The 24,934-nt window shown below is 39.7% G+C and overlaps 1 protein-coding gene across 2 annotated transcripts in view; it reads right to left on the reverse strand.

Annotated features, from left to right (window-relative positions):
* The window catches only part of Ss18 (SS18 subunit of BAF chromatin remodeling complex), an 81,599-nt gene extending 59,605 nt beyond the window's left edge, over nucleotides 1-21,994 (reverse strand). For both annotated transcript variants that reach the window (XM_017801805.2, XM_008847634.3), the window contains exons 1-2: nucleotides 21,918-21,994; nucleotides 11,177-11,261 (exon numbers count right to left, since the gene is read on the reverse strand). In XM_017801805.2, coding sequence (XP_017657294.1) covers nucleotides 11,177-11,261; nucleotides 21,918-21,994 — 162 coding nt within the window. The remainder of the gene's footprint in view (nucleotides 1-11,176; nucleotides 11,262-21,917) is intronic.
* Nucleotides 21,995-24,934: the final 2,940 nt, after the last annotated feature.

A 24,934-nucleotide genomic window follows, 5' to 3' on the forward strand; every position in this document is an offset into this window, starting at 1 on the left:
TACTAAAAAATAAATTTTTTAGCTTCCTCATCTGTGTAACTATCATTGGTCTAACTGCCATTGATATAGTTCCCCACAAGGAGGCACTAAAATAACACAAAATATAAAATTCAAAACTATTCACAAAGGACACTTATGTATATGTATGTGTATATAAATATAAACTTGCCTAAAACTGATTATCATCTATACACACAAACAAAAACAGGCTTGAATAGTCAACCAAACCAGGACTCCAAAACCTCATTAGTAGCAACTTTGTTTTACTTTTTAGTCCTAAATTAGTCTCTCAAAAATGAATTCACAGCATGGTGGCCAGCTGTGGTGGCACAAACCTTTAAACCTAGCACTCAGGAGGCAGAGGCAGACAGATCTCGGTGATATTGGGGTCAATCGGGTCTACACAGTGAGTTCCAGGCCAGTTGGGGCTACCGGGAGAGCCTGTCTCAAAAACACAAAATCAAACCAAACAAAAAATGAATTCCCAATATATCGCTGTATCTTAAACAGCTTAGGAAGATCTCCTCTAATATTTATTCTTTCTCACAAGAAATTTCAGGATGCCATCAAGGACAGTACTGGATTTTTATAGGCTTTAGACCTAATCAATTGATTTCTGTAAGGCAAAAAATCTTGTCACTGCCATCATGTTATCGTACCTCCCCTACTTGATGGTTAGCAGAAGATTCAGTATTAACCACAAAACTGACTGGACGGCCTTCCATCGCTAGTACGAACCACTTGCTTTTGCAGGGTGTTGATTCTCCAACTTCCTAGGGCTGAGGCTCCGGACGCTTCATCTACTAACTGCACTCTCCCCAGTTCTAGTGCAATCGAGTCAATCGATTCAATCTTTCTCAATTTACGCGAGCAAACATTCCCCACAGAACAAACTGAGCATTATACTTTACCTCAGCTCTGAAAACCTAAGTTTAGCCAACCCCAAGGATAAGAATTTCCAGCTATTCTCAATTCATTTCATCGAGACAATGTCTCTCCTTGTAGATCAGGCTGTCCTGGACCCTGGGATCCTTCTAAATAAACCTCCTCAGCATCAGGATTACAGGGGTCACCATGCCTGGCTCATTAAATTTTAAATCAGGAAAAGCAAGCATCTTACTCTTCCCAGAATAAAGGAAATTTCTAGAATATGCCTCAAAACCAAATAAATGACTGAAGATGTAGTTACGGAAAACACCTATTTAGTACATGCAAAGTCCTGGGTTTGATTCCCAGGAACACAAAAAATAAAAGTTCTATAACTGAACCTGGACTTAGGCTACTGGCCAGCAATCTCCATCTCCTCCTCTTAGAGTCCAGGTGTAACGTGCATGTGGCCACGCCCAGCTTTCTCTGTGGGTGCTAGGATCCAAATTCAGGTCTTAATGCTTGGGCAGCAAGCGTTCTTACCCACTGAACCACCTCTCCAGGCCTAAATTATTTTTAAGGTTGTATGCAACTTTATTTGCAGAGCTGGAGATCTAACCTGCGGTGTGGCCTTGTATCAGACAAATGTCCTTTAAGGTTGTAATGTCATACATGAAGGCACTGAAAGATCGTATGTGCGGTAGTTATCTTGACTGGCTTGAGTGGAGTCTGGGAGATTGTGAAGTACTCTTAGCATTTCCTATGGCCATTTGATTATGAAGTTTCTGACCTATCAACGGTTTAATTTACCACTGGAGTTTGTTTTTTTTAACATTTTATTTATTTTCTGTATTTGAGTGTATTGCCTGCCTGTGTATAAGTGCACCTGTGTCATGCAATGCCCAAGGAAGTCGGAAGGGGACATCAGATTCCCTGGACCTCGAGTTAAGGACGGTTGTTAGCCATCATGTAGGTGCTGGGACTCAAACCTGGGTGCTCTGCAAGAGCAGCCAGTGGTCTTAACAGCTGAGCCATCTCTCCAGCCCCTTACCACTGGAGTTTTGAATAGACTGCTGGGAAGTGGTGCAGCAATGTATGAGGCCGAGCTGGAAGGTAGGGGGTCGTGTCTTGAAGGATATTCCCTGTTCTAGCCCCTTCCTGTTAATCCTCCCTGCTTCCTGGCTGCTGGTGGCTTTCCTCCACATGCTTCCTCCAAAATGTTTCTATCTTGCCACAACCAGAAAAGCAATTGACCATGGATTGACACTTCTGTTCTTGTTTGTTTCTGAGACAGGGTCTCTCTGTAGCCCCAGCTGGCCTGGAACTCACTATATACCAGGCTGGCCCCCACCTCACAGAGACCTCACATGCCTCTGCCCCTTGAGTGCTGGCTGAGATTAAAGCCCGGCTCAGACTGACACTTCTGAGTTATCAAAATAAATCTTTCCTCCCTAAGTTGCTTTCTTCAGCGTGTGGTCATTGGAATGAAAATAGTAACATTCATATTTCTACCTCTATATTGATTTGGTAAAATTACAAACGTTTTCACTTATAATCACAATTAAAAAGATAAAAATATAATGGGACCCATTCTAAAAGCTTAGTTATACAGTTCCAGAAAATTAAAAACAAACTCAGAAATACACACATATTTTTAACTTTTAAAACTCGGATAATATTATTGTGCAGTTTTAAAAATTCTACTGTACACATTATTCTTTACTAGTACATAAATCTATATGCAAAAAGCAGAAAATTCAACTGAACAACTTTTTTTAACTCATCCTCAATATTGACACTTGTTTCTGTTTCATTGATTTTGCTAATATAAACAATGCTTCAATAAACAGTCTCAAATACTTTTGTTTACTTGTACAAATATTAGCAGGTTGTGAGGCTGGGGAGATAGTTCAGTTGGTGAAGTGTTTGCCACACAAGCATGAGGATCTGAGTTCAAATTCCTAGCACCCTCGTAAACAGCAGAGGGGAAGGAAGGCACAGACTGGAAGATCCCTGGGGCTTGCTGGCCAGCTAGCCTAGCCAAATTAGTGAGCTCCGAGTTCAGTAAGAGACCCTGTCTCAAGAAATAAGATGGAAAGTGCCAGCCAGTACTCAGAAGAAACGGGCAGGTGGATCTCTATGAGACCACGGCCACCCTGGTCTACAAAATGAGTTCTAGAGCAGCTGGGGCTGCAAGGAGACCTGCCTCAAAAAAGTAAACTAAGTAAGATGGAGAGCAACACAGGAAAATACTCAAAGCCAACCTCTGGCCTCCGTGCACGTGGGCACAGCATGTGCACACACTCATTTGTGTGGACATATGGAGAGGTACACACACAATCAAAAAACAATGTATTTAATTTCTAAAACAATAAAAAATTAACTTAATTTCTAATACCTAGATTACTTTCTTCCTTAGTTATATTAACGATGATACTCCATTCCTTGTAGGGAAGATCACACATTATCTCCAATAAAAGTCAAAGGGACAATCTTTAGGTCCTTAATGTTTTTGGAAGATACTTCACACATTTTAATATACTGACGCACAAAGCATCATACACACAGACACCCCAAAATTTCCATTCTTCATACTAAGATATACCCAGCCTCTACACATGTCTAGGTTCAACTACACAGGTTTCTGAATTTTATACTTATGGTCCAGTAAACACCATGATTTTTTCCTTCACAGATATTTGAAAGATGAACTGGTAAAATGCTGCCTGTATTATTAATCCACAAACATAACTGCCCCATAGATCAGTCCTTTACAGACACAGGCCTTCATGGAGCGCCCCCTAACCCTCAATAGAAGAACTGTAATCTCATCTGATGTCTGAAAACCACTTTCAAAATACACAGCATTTCTAAAATAGTAATATACCACAGGATGTATTGAAGCTATCTTTGGTTACAGGCATTTTAAGCATGAAAAGACTTTGTTTTTTGAAGGAACCAAATCAATCTTTCTAAAGTTTCTTCCCTTTTATACTCAAAAAAACACTTCGCCTCAAGATCAGATAAATATTGATGCGTTGATTTGTACCGAATCTAACAAACAGTTCTCCCTACTTTCTCTATCAGATGTTTTAATTGGACGTCTTTTATTGTGTAGCATCATAGCAGGTACAAGGGAAAGAAAAAGGCTTGAAGATCAAGCTTGGCAGGTAAAGAGAGCAGAGGAAGTCATGTTTCTGACAGAAAGAAAAGTATTTATGCTGATCTGAGATGGGGCATACAAAACTACAGGCTGTGGATTTTTGTTTCCTACTGTGTTGAAAGGTCTGTGGAATACACAAATGATATGTCTAATGGAAGCTCAATTCTTGACTCATACTCAGGCAAGAAAATCTGTATTTGGAAACCATCTATTTATAGGTCAGCCTGACGTCAAGACCGCAAGAAACTAGGAATAGATGAGTCCTCCCAGGAGGAACACTACACTGAGAAGATGCTCAGGAGTGGAAGTATGTTACGGTCACAAGCTGAGCAGTCAAGGTGAAAAGAAAACTAACAGGCTGGAGAGATGGCTCAGTCATTAAGAGTGCATGCTGCTCTGGCAGAGGACCTGAGTTCAAATCCCAGTACCAATACTGAGCAGCTCACACCTGCCTGCAACTTCAGGTGCAGAGGATCTGACGCCTTCTCCTGGACTCAATGGGCACTTACACTCACATGAGCACAGACCCACAGACACACACATAATTTTAAAAAAAGAAAACTGCTGAGTGTGGTGGCGCATGCCTTTAATCCCAGCACTTGGGAGATGCAGATGAATCTCTGCTGAGTTCAAGGCCAGCTTGGTCTACTTAGCAAGTTCCAGGTCATCTGGGGCTACAGAGACACTCTATCTCAAAAGGGAAGTCAAAGAATAATCATATCTACCAAACACCAAGACTTAATGTTTAAACCTAAGGAACTTCTTTCCATAATTTTAAACAAGAATGTAGACCATGCATTTAAATATCATAATTTTAAAAAAACAAGGTAAAGAACAATGTAGAAAAGCAAAGTATTTATGCTGCTTTCATTCACATCAAAAATATGTGGATGGGCTGGGGGATGGCTCAGTGGGTCAAAGCTCTTGCCAAGCAATCATGAGGACCCGAGTTTGAATCCCCAGAACCCACACAGAAGCCAGACACAGCATGGCCATCTGTAATTCCGCATTCCTACTGGGAGATGGCAGCAGACAGGAATGTCCCCAAAAACTTACAGGCCAGCTAGCCTAGATTTTCTTGCCTGAGTATGAGTCAAGAATTGAGCTTCCATTAGACATATCATTTGTGTATTCCACAGACCTTTCAACACAGTAGGAAACAAAGATGCCTAGCGTATGCAGTAGAGAACAAACAAGGTAGATGGGGAGGGCAAGGCCGTCCGACTTCCACATATGTGCCGTAACAATATGTACCCACATGTAACACACAAATGCTTACATGAGCACACACATGCAGACACAAAAGTAAGTGGAAGGGACTGGGGATGTAACTCATCAGTAGAGTGCATGCATGCCTTGCATGACCATGGCCCTGGATTCACTTTCTAAGAGGGAAGGGAGGTGTGGCGAAATATATTAATAAATATTAATCTTCAAAATGTTCCATAGTCATAAGCCTGTGTTCTTTTACTTTACTTGTTATACTTGTAAAAAGTTATACTGAATTTTATATCACTTAAATAGTAAATGATGCTGACAGCACACTCGCTGAACGTGAAGACCAAAATCAATTTTACTAACACTTCCGAAAACAAACAACAAAACCAGTTAATTAAGCATCGTCCAAGGGTTTTTCAGAATATCAAACGTGACACAAATCTAAAACTATAGGTCAGAAAATGAAATATATATAAAATGTAAGACTATATACTCTAAATCAATTTTGATCAATAAGTTAGATTTTTATTATTAAAGTTATAATTCAAGAAATATAACTGGTTAAATTTGAGCTATTTGAAACTTAGAATTCAAAATAAATTAAGTGAAAGGCAAGATCAACAACTGCTATCAGCAGACAGCCTTCTTTAAATCAAAAGGTGCTTTTACGTACTTAATGTCGGTAAATGGCACCACTCTCCACTGGACTGTCCAATTCTTCTCCCCCTACCTTTACTGAGTAACTGCATCCTGCTTACCCTTCGAGTGCTCCTGGATCTGGACTGTCTCCGGGTGCCTACTACCTTCATCTTCATCATCATCATCATCAATATTGACTATCCCCCATATGCTAAATACTACGTGTTTTTATTTAATCCTCATAATAATATTAGATAAGTATTATCTTTCCCATGCTAATACATGAATCATAATTTGTTACCAGATAAAACTGATATAAGAATATAAATGCTATTTTCTGAAGTTCTATACACCACATTATCTCTGAATGCTTCATTCAAAAATGTAAGTTCTCAATCCCTTACTGCCCATCAGAATCACTTAAAAGGCTTTGAAAATGCAGTAACATGACCCCACCCCAGATAATCCAGTTACTGGTTGTACCTTTAAATATTTTTTTATTCTGACAAGCAACCAAGGTTAGAAAATAATATTCTATGATAACCAAAGGGTATTATTCTGTGAAAACATTTCTAGATTGTGTGACTTAAAATGCAACAGAAAGACCATTTTCCCTCAAGAAAAATTAATGAATAAAAACTTGAAACTTTCACTGATCCCAACTGTTCTCTCATAATTTTTTAAACCATTTAATTGCCTACTTTTTTGTGTTGTATGTGTTTCAGGGTCTCATTCTCCCTCTTGCTGTGTAGCTATAGATGACCTTGAACTTCTGATTCTCCTGCCTCTATCACCCAAGTTCTGGGATTACAGTATGCATCACCATGCAGTTTATAAGGTACTACGGAATGAATGCAAGGCTTCATGCACACTAGGCAAGCACTCCACCAACTAAGCTGTATTTCCAGCCTTTCACAATTTTACCATTTTCTCTATATAATTTCCTCAAAGTATATTTGAGAAAGAAAGATCTATATACATATAAAAGTCTTTATTTTCTACGGTAAAACTGTTCCTAGTTCAAATGATGAAAATAATTACATTAGCTATTTGCTGTTTCACAAAGAAAATAACTCTAAGAACCAGTATTCTAATGGTATCCCCAAGACTTATCATGATACATCAAGCCCTATATACTTACATTAAATGCAGCCAGAGTATTCTACATTTTTGAATTCTGTCAGTATTTTATAAACTTTTTTCTCTATGCTACCTTGGCTATTAGGTACCAATGGTTGTGTATATTGGTACAGGACATGCTTTTGCTTATTTGTGTGTGCAGGTGTGCATGCATTTGTATGCATGTGCATGTAGAGATCGAGGACAATCTCAGAGCTCATTCCTCTGCTGCTGCCCACCTTATTCTTTTTGAAATAGTCACTCACTGGCCTAGTACTCACTAAGCAGGCTAGCTGACTGACTGGCAGCCTGTCTCCACCTGTGCAGCACGGGAATCACAATGTACACCATCTCACTGGGCTTTTCTCATGTGGGTTCTGGGACTAGAACTCGGGTCCTCATGCTTGAGCATCAAGCGCCTTACAACTGAGCAATCTCTGCAGCCCTTCTTGCCCATTTCTGATTTGCCGTCTCTTGTTAAAATATGTATAAGGTTGCCAGGCGTGGTGGCACACGCCTTTAATCCCAGCACTCAGGAGGCAGAAGCAGGAGGATCTCGGAGCTTTTGCTACAGTTATAATGCTTTCTAATAATAAAAAGAGAGATATAAGGAGCTAAACCTAAGAAATAAAATGTCTAAGTGTTATAATACTATCTTTATATTATTTTTCTTTTAGGGCTTTTTCCATTCATCTCCAGTTTCTGGACACTTGACTGTCAAATAGGAGAAGGTTCTCAAGGCAGACACATGAAGTAATACTACTGACAGAGCTCCTCTGAGGAGCGCAGGAAAAGCCTGAAGGTGGACCTTACATATAATTAGGAGTACATTTCCATTTCCCACAACCATTTAACTGAAAACTAAGTGAAAAGTCTCATTTTTGAAAACCTCGATAAAATCATTTTAAAGAACAGTCCTTAAGCTGGGGCTATCAGTCAACACACACACACACACACACACACACACACACACGCGCGCGCACACGCATCGCTTTTCATACTCTAGTATCTCCAACTACAATTATTAGTTTTCACAGTATTTTCTCTTCCAGCAGAATCCAGTCATCATTCTGTTACTGCAGGCTTTCTTCCCAAACTCAGTTTCCCTACATCACCTCCAACACAATTGTTTACCTATTGGATGATTCTTATTTCCTCACCAGTCTCCTCTTTATTGACTCAAACCCCTGCCATTCACTTTCTTTTCTTTCTAAAATTCATTTCATCAACCCAGCCTCCTCGTATCTTTTATGAAAAACTGACCATGGGATTTTCATCTTGAACAGATGTTAAGAGGCAAAATTTATTTATTTATTTATTTATTTGGGTTTTCTCAGACACGGTTTCCCTATAGCTACAGCTAAACCTGGAACTCAAGAGATTCACCTGCTGGGATTAAAGGTGTGCACCACCACACTGGGCTGCCTCTTTTCTTCATGACAGTTTTTAAGTACATGATAGGGAAATTAGGTGTGATATAATACCTATGGGTAAATTTTCTCTCTTAGTTGAACTGTAAGGAAAAATGTAAACTTCATAAAAACAAATGCAAAAATTAAGCATTTATAATTTAGCAACAGGTAAGATTCTAAGTTACGAGATTTACAGATCCAAAATTAATTTCTGTGTTGAGCTCAAATATGCCACTTTAGCTTCTCATAAAGAATTTTTAAAAAATATTTTATTTATTATTTTTATGTGTATGCGTGTATTGCCTGCGTGTAGGTAAGCGCACTCGTGTCATGCAATGCCGGCAGAAGACAGAAGAGGCTGTCGGATCCCCTGGAACTGGAGTTACGGACAGTTGTTAGCTGCTATGTGGGTGCTGGGATTCGAACCTGTTCTGCAAGAACAGCCAGTGTTCTTAACCTCTGAGTCAGTCATCTCGCAAGGACAAAAGAACAAGTGACCAAACCTCAACAAACAGCTCCCAGAAAGCTAAGTAGGCAGAGAGTTCAGGCCAATGTAGAGTAAATCCTGAGTGACTCTCCTTCAGAAAATCCCTCAAGATAAGCATTCAGACCAACAGTAATTGTGTCTTCATTTAAAAGCAAGAGGCTGTGTGATGGGCATGTATCTGAGAAGCTGCATCACTTTCAACTTTAAAACCCCTCTATATTTTATTGAGGTAAGATTACAGATTAAGGCAAATTGACAAAATCCAGATGTGCCCCAAATCCTAAGTCACACAGAAAACCTTATCGGGGTGGGCGAAGAGAAGGCATGGAGGAGCTCAAGCCAAAATCATCAAGGACGTTTTGCAAACGTCCAGGCATCACAAGATTTTGGTGAAAGAACACTGAGTATGGCTCAGTGTAGAGCACTTGGCCTAGCAGAACCAAGACTTCCGATTTCATCCTGAATATCTAAAAAGAAGAGAGAATCACCTAGAGGAAATGCCCTGCCTTCTACTTTCAACATCCTGCTTTGAGAGTCCGTCACAATGAGTTACTACTTGTACTGATGAGAACGGACCATGCCTGGGTCTTCTGCCATCTCTCCTGCCCCAAGAGTTTTTCGTTTTAATACTTTATTAATTTTTTTTATTTTATGTGTATGAGTGCATGTATGTTAAGTGCACCTGTGTCATACAATGCCCACAGAAGTCAGAAGAGGGTGTTGGATCTCCTGGAACTGGAGTTATGGATGGCTGTTAGCTGTCATGTGGACGTGGGAATCAAACCTGAGTCCTCTTCAAGAACAGTCAGTGCTCTTAACTGCTGGGCCATCTCTCCCACCTCAGGGTTTTTTCCAGCAGTGTTGTGACCACCTCTAAACCCAGTGCTTAAAAGCCAAGAACACGGGATCCCAAGAGAAAGCAGGCTTACTACACTTGCCAGAATTGGTAATCTCTTAAACACTCAATAAATAAAGCAGAATAAGGACATCTGATGTCAGTCTTTGGCTTAAACGTACACACATTATACATGCATGCATGCATACATACACATAGGCATATGCACATTCACATATGAAAGAACACACACAAACACACACACACACACACACACCCCACAAAGGAGAATTACAACTCATAACTGCAAGAGGAATTTTCAAACTTGAATAGCCTATGATACAAAAATGAAAAGGCCTAGACAACAAACAAAATATTAAGAAATCCATTAACTGAAAGATAATTAGGGAACTTCAAAATGGATTGATCAGACTGGCATCAAGTGGACCTCTTGGTCAATCTCAACAAAGGTGGAACAACCAGGGTTGGAGATATGGCTCAGTGTTTAAAAGCACTTACTAGCTCTTGCAAAGGACAGGGTTCAGGTCCCAGCACCCACATGGAGGCTCACAACCACCTGCAACTGCAATCCACCTGTATTCCATGGGATACAGTGACCTCTTCTGGCCTCTATGGGCACCTGCACACATATGGAACACATAACTCACACAGGAAAAAACACATACACACAAAGGAAAAATAAAAAAACCTCAAGATGGAACCATCACATCTTCCCAACATGATCCAACAGGAAATCCGTAACTGCCAATGAAATACTCAAAAACCTAACTCTAAATCTCTAGCTTGTCAGTTTTAAGGCAAAAGATGAAAGAACATGTGAAAAGACCCAGAGTATAGAATCCAGAGGGTGACACAATCTGTACAATATGTCTCAGTTCACCAACAAATAAATGGCCATATAAAAGGAAAAAATGAAACAGATTAAGAGACTGTAATACATATACACCAACCAACACAACACAGGGACCCTCTGTGGATATGAGGCAGTTGAGCATTTAAATTTGCGAAAACTGATGAAAATTGCAAAGACTGGACATTATAAGACATTGAGAAACTGGTTTATTTTATTACGTAGGATAGTAGTCCAACCAACTGGAGATGCATATGGATATATTTAACACTGAAATTATAAGACACCTGGTGTTTGCTGTGAAATACCCCAGATATATTAGCAATTTACTTATGTAATTAAAAATAAAAAGACAGGTCAATAGGTGAATGGATACAACTTTCTCAGGGAGGGAACTGGTTTTAGTTGAATTATTTCAAATAACAGTATAACAACTAAGCTTTTAGATAATATAGAATATGTTCATATTCTCATAGTAATTCAGGACTTAATAAAATTCACTAACAAAGCTATATTATACTGTATAACTATAAAGACTATTTCACACTATTTTAAAGGTACTTACTGCTGGTAAAAGAGACTGCATATTTTGATTAGAATCTGCTATTGTAGCAAGGTATACCAAGTTTGTATGCAACATCTGCTGATACCTAATAAAACAAAACAAATACCAACATTAAAAGAAATAATTTTCTTCCTACCTGCTTAAATAAAAACAGCATTCTAATCCTTTTTAAAGTTTAATAAAAGATAGGTTACCTGAACATCATACCACTTTAACTTTTCCTATTTCTTCTGCAAAATAATTCCAGATAATACATTTAAGGTAACAGTGAACAGAGATCTTACCATATGCTGTTCTAATTGCTTTATATGTACATATACATTATTTGGCACTCAAATCAACACTATGTGGTAAGAGCTCCTATTTTCTCCATTTTACTGCTGAGGAAATGACGGCTTACAGATTACTTATTCAAGATCACATAGCTGGTCAAAGGAATCAGCTTCATATACATTAGGTACTAAAATGAAGGTATTCGATGAACTACGCTTATCTCCTGGAACTCTCTATGTAGACCAGGCTGGCCTCTAGCTCAGCGATTCCCCTTTCTCTGCCTCCAGAGTTCTAGGCTTAAAGGTACACGTCACCATGTCCAACACCTACAGCCACTTCCATTCACCAAAAGCTTGAAACCAAAGTACAACCAACTCACATCCCCCACCCTTTTCCACTCATGTTTGAGCCTGCTATGTACACTACTCATGGACCAGGACTTAACATTCATGGGACAGAGAGTAGGCTCTTCAATTACATCAAAAAATGCTAGAGCACACATGAAAAAAATGACAGGACACTGAAATCATTAAGAATTAACTTTAAGCTTGTGTGGTGGCACATGCCTTTAATCCTAGCACTCAGGAAGCAGAGGCAGGTGGATCTCTGTGAGTTCAAGGCCATCCTGTTCTACAAAGTGAGTTCTAGGCCAGCTGGGGCTACAGGGAGACAACCCCCCCCAAAAAAAAAGACTGGGCATGGTTGCTCACACCTTTAACTACAGCAACTCAGGAGACAGAGGAAGATGAATCTCTCTGAGATTGAGGTCAGCATGGTCTACACAGTGAGTTCCAGGCCAATTGAACTTCAAGGAGACCCTGTCTCAAAAAAACCAACTAAACAAACAAGCAAAAACTAACAAAACAAAACAAAAAAAGAATTTAAAGCAAATCAAATTCTCAGTACTGGGGCTATGTAGTTAAATATGATTGCCAATATGGATTTTGGTGTTTATTAATTTAAACTCTATATTTTTTTAAGTTAACTGGTAGTGATCTAATTACTGTCTAGTCTCAGTCCATGCATAGACCGAGCAACCCCATAGATACAAATTTAAAACCTGCATCAAATAGTCAACTGTTTTAAAGGATTCATTTACCACAAGCCAGACATGGTGACACATGTCTGTATATGTCAACACTTTGAGAAACTGAGGCAGGAACCCAGGCCAGCCTGGGCAACATAGCAAGATACTATTTCAGAAGCCAAAAATTGTGTATTATAAATACTAACTATATAGCCAGGCATGGTGGCGCACGTCTTTAATCCCAGCACTTGGGAGGCAGAGACAGGTGGATCTTTGTGAGTTCGAGGCCAGCCTGGTCTACATAGTGAGTTCCAGGCCAGCTGGGGCTACAAGGAGACCCTGTCTCAAAAAAAAACAAATAAATTAAACAAATAAATAAATAAATAAATACTAACTATAAATTTAGAACTGAATTTGTGGTTTCATTGAATCACGGTCACCTGTATTTATTGCTAGGAGAAGGCTGAGGGTGGGGGAGATGATCATGTGTGCCCAGGGATGGCTAGAAGCCATGGGAAGGAGGTGAGGGGAGGACTCTTGAGAAGCAGGGGAAATATTTGTGGGAATTTTTTTTTTTTTACTTCCTCTGGGTTCCCAACTGTGAAAGGTTTTGATAAAAGGAGAAACAATAAAAAGATAAACCATAAATTTAAAAAAAACTGAATTATGTTAAAAGAATTTGACTTTAATAAATGAGGTACTCTAATTCAGATCCAAAATTGAGTACTTTTCTAAAACAAAGGCTTTAAAAAGAATAATACTGAATTCTTAGCATGTATTTGTCCCCCTTGTTACAAACTAGTTCCACAATTTTTATTTTATTTATTTATTTAGTTAGTTAGTTAGTTAGTTAGTTAATTAGTTAGTTAGTTAGTTAGTTAGTTAGTTAATTTTTGGGTCTTTTTGAGACAGGGTATCCCTGTAGCCCCAGCGGGCCTGGAACTACGTAGACCAGGCTGGCCTCAAACTCACAAGATCTGCCTGCCTCTGCCTGTGCCTCCTGAGTGCTGGGATTAAAGGCGTGTACCACCATGACAGGCCACAATTTTTCTTATTAGGGAAAAAGTTTCAATCTCATTGACCCACTAGGTCTCCTCACCAACAAGCCTAAACTTTTTTTTTTTAACTTTATGGATATTAGTGTTATGCCTTAACCCCTGAGCCATCTCTCCAGCCCATAAGCCTAAACTTTTGATATTATTCCACACATATATTTAATCTTTTTATAAGGGTCTTTGGATAAACAAGAACCAAAAATTATTAAGTTTAGTGATATTTTTAAAACTCTTTAAACACTAACAGCAACGACTAGTTGGAATTACTTCATTATTCTATACAAATCTTAAATGGAACTTATGCCAGGCTTTAATCCCAGCACGTGGGAGGAAGAGGCAATCGGATCTCTTTGACTTCAAGGCCAGCCTGGTCTACATAGCAAGTCCCAGGCCAGCTGGGGCTACAGGGAGACTCTGTCTCAAAAAGACCAAAAAAAAGAAAAGAAAATGGAACTTAATACATTGGATTCCTATCTTGCCCTTCAAAAACAAAATCAAGCAGCCAATTTTTAAAAATATTACTTATTTGGGGATAGGGTAGTATGCATGCCACAGAATGCATGCGATGGTCAGAGGACAAACTGTGGAAGTTGGTTTTCTTCTTCCATAACGTGGATCCTGGAGATCAAACTCAAGTCACTGGACTTGGCAGTGAAGCACCTTTTACCTACTGAGCCATCTGGCAGGCCTGACCAGCCGTTTGTAATTAGAACACATCCTCGTTTCAATGTCTAATCTTTCAGGGTCTCCTTTTCCTCTCTGAGAATTATTATGGTTGTACAATTCTCAAATAGGAGTTTTCTGAAGATTAATAATTACACCAAGATAAATAAAAATGCCAAGCCTTATTAAAGGATTTTAGCTTGTGTACAGTCCTATTATTATGTTGACTAGTCCTTAATAAGCCAGTGTTAGGATCTTAAGTTGAAGCTTCGTTCTATTTGTTTAATGATGGAATTGAAGTAGACCTCTAAAATCTCTTGAAGCTTTTAAATACCTATAAATACAACATGATTTACGAAGTTAAATTTCAAGACATTTACACAGCCTCTCTCACCATCAAATCTTAACTTTTAATTTTGAAGTTAAAGTTCCAGGAATAATGGGATGGAGAGATGGCTCAGCAGTTAAGAACACTGGCTGCTCTTGCAGAAGACCTGGGTTCAATTCCCAGTAGCCACATGGTAACTAACAACCATCTTTAACTCCCATTCCAGGGGAGTCCAACACCCTCTTCTGACCTCCATGGGCTTTACACAGCACAGGTGCACTTATATACATGTGGGCATAACACTCATACATACAAAATAAAAATAATATTCTTTTGCCAGGCCTGGTGGCGCACACCTTTAGTTCCAGCACTCAGGAGGCAGAGGCAGGTGGATCTGTGAGTTCAAGGCCAGCCTAGTCTACATAGTGAGTTCAAAAGACCAAAAAAGAAATATAAATATATATATATAAAATTTGGGGGGGGGGTCTTTTTGAGACAGGGTCTCCTTGTAGCCCCAGGTGTCCTGGAACTATGTAGACCAGGCTGGCCTCAAACTCACAAAGATCTGCCTGCCTCTGCCTCCCAAGTGCTAGGATTAAAGGTGTGCGCCACCACACCCAGCATAATTTTGTTTTTTTTAAGTTTCTGAGGGACCAGGTGTGGTGACTCATGCCTTTGGTCCCAGAAGAGGCAGGTGGTTCTCTGTGAGTTCAAGGCCAGCCTAGTCTACACAGTGAGTTCCAGGCCAGCTGGAGCTACAGGGAGACCTTGCCTCAAAAAGACCAAAAAAAAGAAAAAAAAAAAGTTTCAGGAATGGGAAAAAGAAAAAAAAAGTCTTCTGTGTTTTTCTTCAGATGTCCTAATTTTTAGTATTTTATCATAGTCACCCTACCATTGTATCTAATACATATGCACACATGCCTTTTACAAAACCATTTGCCAGTGAATTGCAGACATATTATTTCAATATCAGCTTCCTCCAAACAAGAGCATCCTAAGGCAGAAATTAATCCTTACACAGTATGACCACCTAATCTAGAGACCCTTGGGGTTTTCTGTTGTTGCTGTTTTGGGTTTTCTGATATAGGATCTGGTTCTGTAGTTCAGGCTGGCCCTGGAACTAACTACCCAGGCCAGACTGGGCTTGAACTCATGACAGTTTTATATTGAGATAGATTTGGATCTGGAATTTGCAACCCACCTGCTTCAGTCTCTGGACTGCTTACATGCAGATGCCACTAAACTAGGCTGATTCAACAGATACTCTGAGTGCATTGTTTTTTTAACAGTTACCAAATAAGCTTATTTTAAGGCAAAACAAGGCTCAAAAAATTATCAACAAAACTTAAGAATATATATACTCTCAGCACACACCTTTAATCCCAGCACTTGGGAGGCAGAGGCAGGCGGATCTCTGTGAGTTCAAGGCCAGCCTGGTCTATATAGCAAGTTCCAGGCCAGCTGGGACTACAGGGAGACACTGTCTCCAAAAAAAAAAAAAAAAAAGAATATATATACTGTCATCCTTTTCTAGCTGTGTCATCTAAAACACAACCAGGAAAAAAATGACAGAAGAACCTAGACTCAGCTCAGACTACTGAAATGAAATGTAAAATATTAAATATTTTCCTGAGAAATCTAACTTTTATGCTATAATACCATTACATTTGTAAAATAATTATAAAATAATTTGCCATCCTGTACTTTCATACTTTGAGTCAACAATGGAGTGCATAGAACCAGTGTTCCCATAAAAACATACTGTAGAGGGTCCTAGTGGTTCTAAAATTATAAACTAAGGGCCTCTGAGAGCATCCTCAGTGACTACCCAGCAGCAGCTCCTCCCAATAGTGGTGATAGCTTTGATTGTTCAGTTAAGGTGGTGCATACCATTTTCTCCACTGTGAAGTTAGTATTTTTTTTCTTAATAATTCATATACATATAACTGGGCAGATACACATATACTGCCTCTCATATTTCAACATAGTAATTTCAGCATCCACTAATGATTTTTGCCCAAGGTGGTTATTACTGTAGTGGTTGTCAAATGATCCATCATTAGATCTACCTTCTAAGTTTATTAGAAATCCTACTGTAAGGAGGACATTTCTTGACCTTCCATTCATTATTTCAATCCCTTAAATGTAATGGATTTGTACATTCTGACTGTATTCCCCACCCTATCATGTATGCTCTAATACTTTTCTTTCTCAGATTGTTCTAGATCTGGCTATTGGTTAGCTTCTTGACATGTCTCTCTTTTTTAAAAAAAATTTTATCTGTCTCGAATGTATTGCCCGCATGTATGTAAGTGCACCATGTCATGCAATGCCCTTGGAGGTCAGAACAGGGCACTGGATCCCCTGGAACTGGAGTTACAGACGGTTATTAGCTGCCACATGGAACTGAACCTACGTCCTCTACCAAAGCAGCCACTGTTCTTAACCACTGAGCCATCTCTTCAGCAGAAGGCATCTCATCCCTTCCATGGCTCTTATTTTTTTTAAGCATTTTATTTTCTTGTGCCACAAAATGTTATCCTATATTTCTTCCTGTGTAAATCTGGACTCACCTGTATCTCTAAGCCTGTGTGTGTGTGTGTGTGTGTGTCTGTGTGTGTGTGTGTGTGTCTGGGTGTGTGTTGATATTTAGAAACCAAACTCTGGGTATTGGGTTATCTTATGTCCTCATCATTTTACATTTCCATTTATATATGTGGTTCCTTCAGTAAATTTTGTATATTTGAAAAATTCCTTTAAAAGAGTGCCTAGCCGATCTGTTTTTTTGCAGTTTAACACTGAGATCACTACTCAAAGTCAAGAATGATTGATTAAAGTAGCAAGGCACTGATTGACAAGAGTCATTTTTTTTTTCACCTAAGGCATTTAAGAGCCCAGATAGAGTGAAGTAACTTTATGCTATAGGACAGGTAGTTTTCACTGGACTGAGTACCTGTTAGAGATAGCTAGAACCAACTTTTCCCACTTGTCAGCAAGAGTTTATACCGTTTTATTTACACTCTCAGCCTTTTCCTGTATGTATGCATATGATCTTTTCCCTCATTCTCTGCACATTAGAAAGGCCTCATGGAAATTCCTTACATGAGGAATTAATACAACTTGGGCTTAAATGATTTAAAGTAGAAACTTACATTTCCCCTTGATGGTGAATTTTATCGCACCCCCACTCGTGCTACCATCCCTAGTTTAGGTGAACTTAGCTTCATTTTTACTGCTCTTTAGATACCCATTCTTTTTTAAGTTGTCAATATCAGTTTGTAAATAAAGAGAAATAGCCCCTCTCAACATTAATAAATGTTCTTATTTCTCATAGTAGAAGAAACAAAAGGAAAATAAAGAAAAACATTAATGTCAGCTATCTGGGAATTGTGCTTGTTTGTCTGTTTGTGTTGGCTGGTTGGTTGGTTGGTTTTGAGACAGGGTCTCCCTAGTACACCCAGCTGTCCTGAATCTCATTAAGAATAGACCAGGTTGGCCTCTAGCTCACAGAGATCCTAGTGCTAGGAGCAAAAACAGGGGCCACCACACCCAGCTGTTGTCTGGGAATTGATAGTCCAACTTTGATTAGATATTTCCTACAAGTATAGGAAAAATAACTTAATTCCTTCATGAAAACAGAGTGACTGTTAAAGGCCCCCTCCCTGAGGTGGTCTAGGCAGTTAGTTAGCTGGGGGAGGGGACTCATAATCCTCCGTGTGTGGCCACAGATAAGTTGCCCTAGCTCAAGTAAATGACTCCAACCCATACCCTTGCAAGCAACCCTAGTTAATGCAGTAATCTACACATACAAAAACCATGCAAGTAGGAGGTACACAGTGTGAATTTCATCATGGAAAAACACTGCTTGGGTTTTAATGAGCAACACTGGAAAAAAATAACTTGTCTATATTCAATGTCAACACCATTAAACACAGAAGACTGAGGAAGAACTGCAGATTAAGTACAGTGACAACACATAACCTATAAATGCAAAATCTGATCCTCATCAGGATCTGGAAAAAATACATGAACGGAACAACTGGCAAAAACGTAAAAGGTCTAAGATTATAGAGCTGTGTCCTTGGCTGCATCATTTACACTGGGGCAAATTAAGACTACATTCTGGATTCTAGAAAACACTCAGATCATTAAGAGAATCGTATCTATAATCATTCTCAAATATTCATAAAAATACAGGAAAGAAATAAAGAGCAATTGGTTAATATGTTATCATTTGAAGAATTTCAGTGAAAACACAGTAATTTCTTTTACTATCTTTGAGGGTTTTTCATTAGTATTTAATAAACTATCATTTGTTATCAATCAAATGTAGAAGCTTGCTTTCTTTCTCTTTTTTTTTTTTTTTTTTTTTTGAGGGGGGTGTCTTTTTGAGACAGGGTCTCCCTATAGCCCCAGATGGCCTGGAACTCACTACATAAACAAGGGACCAGGATGGCCTCCAACTCACAGAGATCCACCTGCCTCTGCCTCCTGAGTGCTGAGCTTAAAGGAGTGTATCACCAAGCCCGGCTGTAGAAGCTTTCTCAAAAGACTGCTAACATCTGCTGCTGGCAAGGAAGGTTGAAGACCAGGACTCTGAAAACCTGGTTAAGATAAAGTAAACCAATGAGATCTCTTGCAGGGTAGTTTGGCAATTTAGCAGTCTTTGACCTAGTAATCCATTTAAGAACTGTAACCTAGGACTGGGAATGTAGCTTTGCAGGGATAGCACTTTCTTAACAGACACAAGGTCCTCAATTTGATCCACAAGCCACAATTAAAAAAGAGTTACCTATATAAACACTAGAATATCATAATCTATATTGCATATTTATATTAGTATGCATGGAAGAGAGGGAAATAGAGACAAAGGGAATTAAGAGGTTAGCTTACCAAATTTTTATGACCAAATACAGGATTTTTTAGTTTCAAAATATTTTTAAACAAAGAAAAAAATGGAGACTTAAAATTCAGATTAAGGGTAAATCACATGTCAGGTGTGGTGGCTCACGTCTTTAAGCCTAGCACTTGGGAGGAGAGGCAGGTAGATCTTTGTGAGTTCAAGGCCAGCCTGGTCTACATAGTGATTTCCAGGTCAGCTGGAGCTACGGGGAGACCCTGTCTCAAAAAAGACAAAAATAAAGAGTGAATCACATGAGGGCAAGGACTACCAAAGACCATGGAAAAATAAGGAAAGCAGTGGTTGCTGAGACTATCTTCTGAGAACAGGCAAATGAGACCTCTGGAAAAATGTAAGCTTCTAAACAATGGTCTGAGGAAAATACCCTCAACTTGTGTTGCCAGTGCAACCCTCACTAGACAGTAACACAGTGCAATCATACGAGGGCGGCTAGTCCACAGCATTACATACAACAGACTCAAAGGCCCAATATGAAAAAAGAACATAAACTATCCCAGTGCTCTTATACTGATTACATATTAAAGTAACAGTATTTGAGAAATAATGAATTAAGTAAAACATATTAGTTTTACTTCTTTTTGTTTAGGACGTCTACTAGAAAATGTGGTTTATATTCACATATATCCACAAGACAACGGTACTCTAGAGACGCTTGACAAAATATACTATTCTGCCATATCATATTCTTCTTTTGTTCTGTTTTGGGGTTTTTTTTTTTTTTTTTTTTTTTTTTTTTTTTTTGGTTTTTTTGAGACTGAGTCTCCCTGTAGCCCCAGCTGGCCTGGACCTCCCTATGTAGACCAGGCTGGCCTTGAACTCAAGAGATCCACCTGCCTCTGCCTCTGCCTCCCAAGTGCTGGAATCAAAGGCATGTGCCACCACACCCGGCTGGTTTTTGTTTTTTTTTAATTTTATAAGTGTTTTGCCTGCATGTGTATTAGTGGACCCGTGTCATACAATGCCCATGGAGGACAGAAGGTACAAGATCCCCTGGAAATGGAGTTACAGATAGTTGTTAGACATCATGTGAGTGCTGGGATTCAAACCTGGGTCCTCTGCAAGAGCAGTCAGTGCTCTTAACCGCTGAGCCATCTCTCCAGCCCCATGTTTTTGTTTTTCAAAGACAGTGTCTTGCTGTATAGCTCAGGCTTGCCCTGAACTCATGATTTTCCTGCCTTCACCTCAAAGCTGCTGGGATTATCTACACAAAGCAGCATATCAGGCCTCACATCTGGTTCCACTAGGGTATATCATTTACTGTAGATATATCACTGCAAAATAATAAAAGCTGGTCCTTGTAAATGATAGCCAGTTCTCTATGACATGTAAGTCTTGCTTTCTCATCCACATATGGAAGCAACTAAATGTAGCACATGTGAAGATATGACTTTCCCACAGAGGAGGCTACAAATAAGTTTAAAGTCACTACTTTATAATAGAGAATAAGAAATGTTTTTTTGTTTTGTTTTGTTTTGTTTTTCTTTTTGAGACAGGATCTCCATGTAGCCCCAGCTGTCCTGGAACTCACTATGTAGATCAGGCTGGCCTCGAACTCACAAAGATCCGCCTGCCTCTGCCCCCCACCCCCCCAGTGCTGGGATTAAAGGCCTGGGATTAAAGGCGTGCACCACCACGCCCAGCAGAAGTATATTTTAAGAAAGAAAAAAACTGACACCTGCCTGGCATGAGGCAGGTGGATCTCTGTGAGTCTGAGGTCAGCCTAGTCTATGCCAGCCAGGGCTTGCTTCAAAACAACAACAAAAACCCAAACATACAAAACAGAACAAAACTTGACACCCACCTCCCATCACAAAGGAATTTTCTTTTGTATAAATCTTAAGAAAAAAGAAAGTCTTATATACAAATATTCACAGCAGTATCATGAATCAAAAAGTAACTATGACCTAAATTTTCATGATTGATGGATAATGTATGATGGAAGATGATTTGACAATAAAAAGTAGTACTGGTGAATGCTTCAGTGCAGATAGATAATCCTTGAAAAACATCATGCAAAGTGAAAACAAAGTCAGTCAGAACTGGATGTGTGGCCGGTGGGTATAATGTATGTACACTTGGGAGGCCAGCCTGGGCTACATAAGACTGTTTCAAAAACAGAAGGGAGGGAAGAGGGAAAGGGAGAAAGAAAGAAAATCCAGTCAAAACAGACCACATATTGTTGGAATCTGTTAACTCACAATGTTCCTAACAGATACATCTATACAAGTAGAAAGTAAGTTAGCGTTTACAGGGTAAGAGAATGGAAGGAAACCCATCACTGCTTATGCTTAACAGATACGGTGTTTGCCTTGCGGTGATGAAAATGGTCTCAAACTGAGGCAACAGTACCGCAAACCCAGGAATAAACTTTCAAACACTGAAATGTACACTTTGAAATAATTATAACTTTTAAATTATTACTAAAGAGAAAAACACACACAAAAATGAATACAAAAGTTTCTTATCAGTCTTACTGAGAACACTCTGAGGCCTTTCCTTTATTCTGATAGTCCATTATACACTGAATAAGATGGTTATTTTCATCCAGCATCTGAAATAAATAAAATTAGAAAAATGTATTGTAAATCTAGTGAATCAGATAAAACAAAATTTAAACAACCTAAGCAGGAAAGGCATTAACGAACACTACATGCAGAAGCACTTTAAAGTAATATACTGTTACCTCAAAACAGTCCTTACATATTACAAACTCATTTAAGCCAACACGGAAACATAAAAAAATAAAATTCTCTTAAAATCACTTTTTATTACTGTTTTTATCGACTGCTACAAAATGTTTTTAAGTTCCTATTAATATCGAATCATAGAGATTAAATTAGCTTACTCATGAAACTACATATTAAAATTGTTTAAATCTTGCCGGGCTTGGTGGCACATGCCTTTTAATCCCAGCAGTCAAGCAGCAGAGGTAGCCGGATCTCTGGGAGTTCAAGACCAGCCTGGCCTACATAGCGAGTTTAGACCAGCTGGAGCTATAGAGAGACCCTGTCTCAAAAAGACCCAAAAAAAAAAAAAAAAAAAAAAAAAATTTTTTTAAATCTCTTATAAAAATGCAATACACAATTCATATGGATAATCCTTCAACAACTGACTTTTCTTCATACAACTATCTAGAAATTTCCTATCTACACGCTGAACCCACTTAAGTCTTTTTAAAAATACATACTATAACTTACCACAGAAAACCTTATTTTCTACATTTGGAATGATATTGTATTTAATCAAAAATCTTTACTACCTCTAATTCTAATTACCCTCCCTCTTGAAGCCCAGAAGGGAAAATTCATGTTTTAATTTATTTTAATTTGTGTATGTGTCCACACATCTGTGCACCTCCATGCATATATGATGTGGGCATTTGCGGGTGTATGATGGGGGGTGCTCTATGTGTCATGGAGCACATGTGAAGGGGGTCAGAGGACAACTTCGGAGAGCTGGCTCTCTCCTTCAACATTTACACAGGTTCTCCAGATCAATCTCGGGTCCTCAGGCTTGGAGAGGAAGCACTTTTACCTGCTGAGCCATCTCCCGGGCCCACTGATTCTTTTTTAATGTCTAGACATTTAATAACCTCTGCTATTTGTAACAGTTATTTTAGTTGGTTTTGCAGCATTTTAATACTTTGTATCACAAAGGAGAAAAATCTGTTCTGTATCCAGAAAGAAAAAAATACATGAAAACTGTAGCCCAGAGGAACTGAAGTAAATGACTAGTTTCTAAATTTTGTAGTTTTATGAGTCTCCAAATATGGCAAAATATAATGATCTCCTGGACACATGCATAATATTTAATATTTGTGTTTTTCCTATAAGGTGTATCGAAAAAATTTAAAACCATAAAACACACCAATTTGTCACTCTATAATCTTACAACAATGTAAGCAATCTTGGCTTTGAGGGTTAAATAATTCATTTAAGCAAAGTGGCGCTCCAAAAGAGTACTGATTATAAAACCACCCAAGTTTGCAGGAGCTTCATAATGGTCAAAGCTAACGTTGCTCTCTGAACACCTCCCACCCTTTTAGGACTCTGAATAAAACAACCTAACAACCTAGAATGATTCTAGTTCAATACTTTATGTAACTTTTAATTAAAAGAGAAGATCAGACTAACATTAACTGTGATATTTCCTGCACTTTTAGCATCTTCAATTGCTGAGGGAAAAGTCTTCTAAGATGGGCAGCTATTTCTTAAATACTGGAGGCCAAGAATATTCTTAAAATGCATTAATCCAATATTCAGACTAAGGAATTCACATCTTCTCCAGTGTATTCATCAATCAATTCTAACCTCTGGACTGTTTCATGTCTTATATCAATCTACGATGCTGCAAACGAGGTGCTTAAATTAGAATCCATTTTTCTCTTCTCATCCGAGAATGAAAAATAACTAATCAGCACCTTCTGAATGAAGCAGCCTTGATAAGCAACTAAATATTTACATAAGAAAAACTCTGTACTGAAAAAAGGCAAACTCGAGACTTCTCTTAAAAGTCCAAAAACAAAGCGTGACCCCTCTCTAGAGACACGCTTTGCGCGTGTTCTTAAAAGAAGCTGTTCACGAGGCTGAAAACAGCCCAGCGCTAAAGGAAGCACTGCGTTTCCAAGCACTGCCAGGCAGATTTACTCATAAAAAATAGAGCAACAGTTGGGTAAACGTCAAATGCCACACTAAGGGACCAGGACAGTAAACAAACCAATGACCACAATCCACAGGTCTGGGTGTCTTGATGGAAGGCACTACAAGTTGACTTTCTATTCTTACTCTTGCTCCAGGACGGACATCAAAATGGAAATAAGACAAACTACTGAATTTAACAAGTGACTTTTTCAAAGTCCAGCTCACTGAGATTTAGAGTAGTTCCCTGCTCTAAGGCACAGAGGATAATAAAGAACCTTTGTGTCTCCAACTAGCAGTCACAGAGCGGCGACTGCGGTGGCACTCTCCCCGAACAAGGACACGGCTCCTGCAGCTTGTATCGTGACAGACACACCGTCACGAATGTCGGGGCCACAGACTGCGAACTGCAGCCGGCGGCGAGCAGGGCACCGTGACCCCAGCGCCGACCCCAGGCTCTCCAGGAGCATCCATCCGCCGGTCGGCGTGAAGCAGGGGTGGTCCCCCAGGGAGAAAGGCTCCAGGGGACCCCGAAGCCCTCAGGCTCCCTCCTCGCCCGCCCCCGAGGCTCGGCCGCCGGCTCCCAAGTTCTCCCGAGTGATCCCCCAACTCGGCCGGAGTTTGCAGCGCGCCGGGTGGGGCGGGGCGGGGCGACGCCGAAGTGGCTCGGGCCGCCGGGCTGCTCCCCGCCCTTCCCTGCTCGGCTCCCAGGCGCACTCGCCCCGCCGGGTCAGCTCCGCCGGGTCCCCAGGCGGGTCGGGCGGCGGTTGCTCGAGCTTTTGTGCGGGGAGAACGCCCGCGAAGGGTCCCGGGGAACCCCGGCTCGCCTCCCGCCGCCCTCGGGCCGCGCTCCC

Source organism: Nannospalax galili, unplaced genomic scaffold (genome assembly GCF_000622305.1).
Source record: "Nannospalax galili isolate Female #2095 unplaced genomic scaffold, S.galili_v1.0 scaffold162, whole genome shotgun sequence".
Lineage (NCBI taxonomy): Eukaryota > Metazoa > Chordata > Mammalia > Rodentia > Spalacidae > Nannospalax > Nannospalax galili.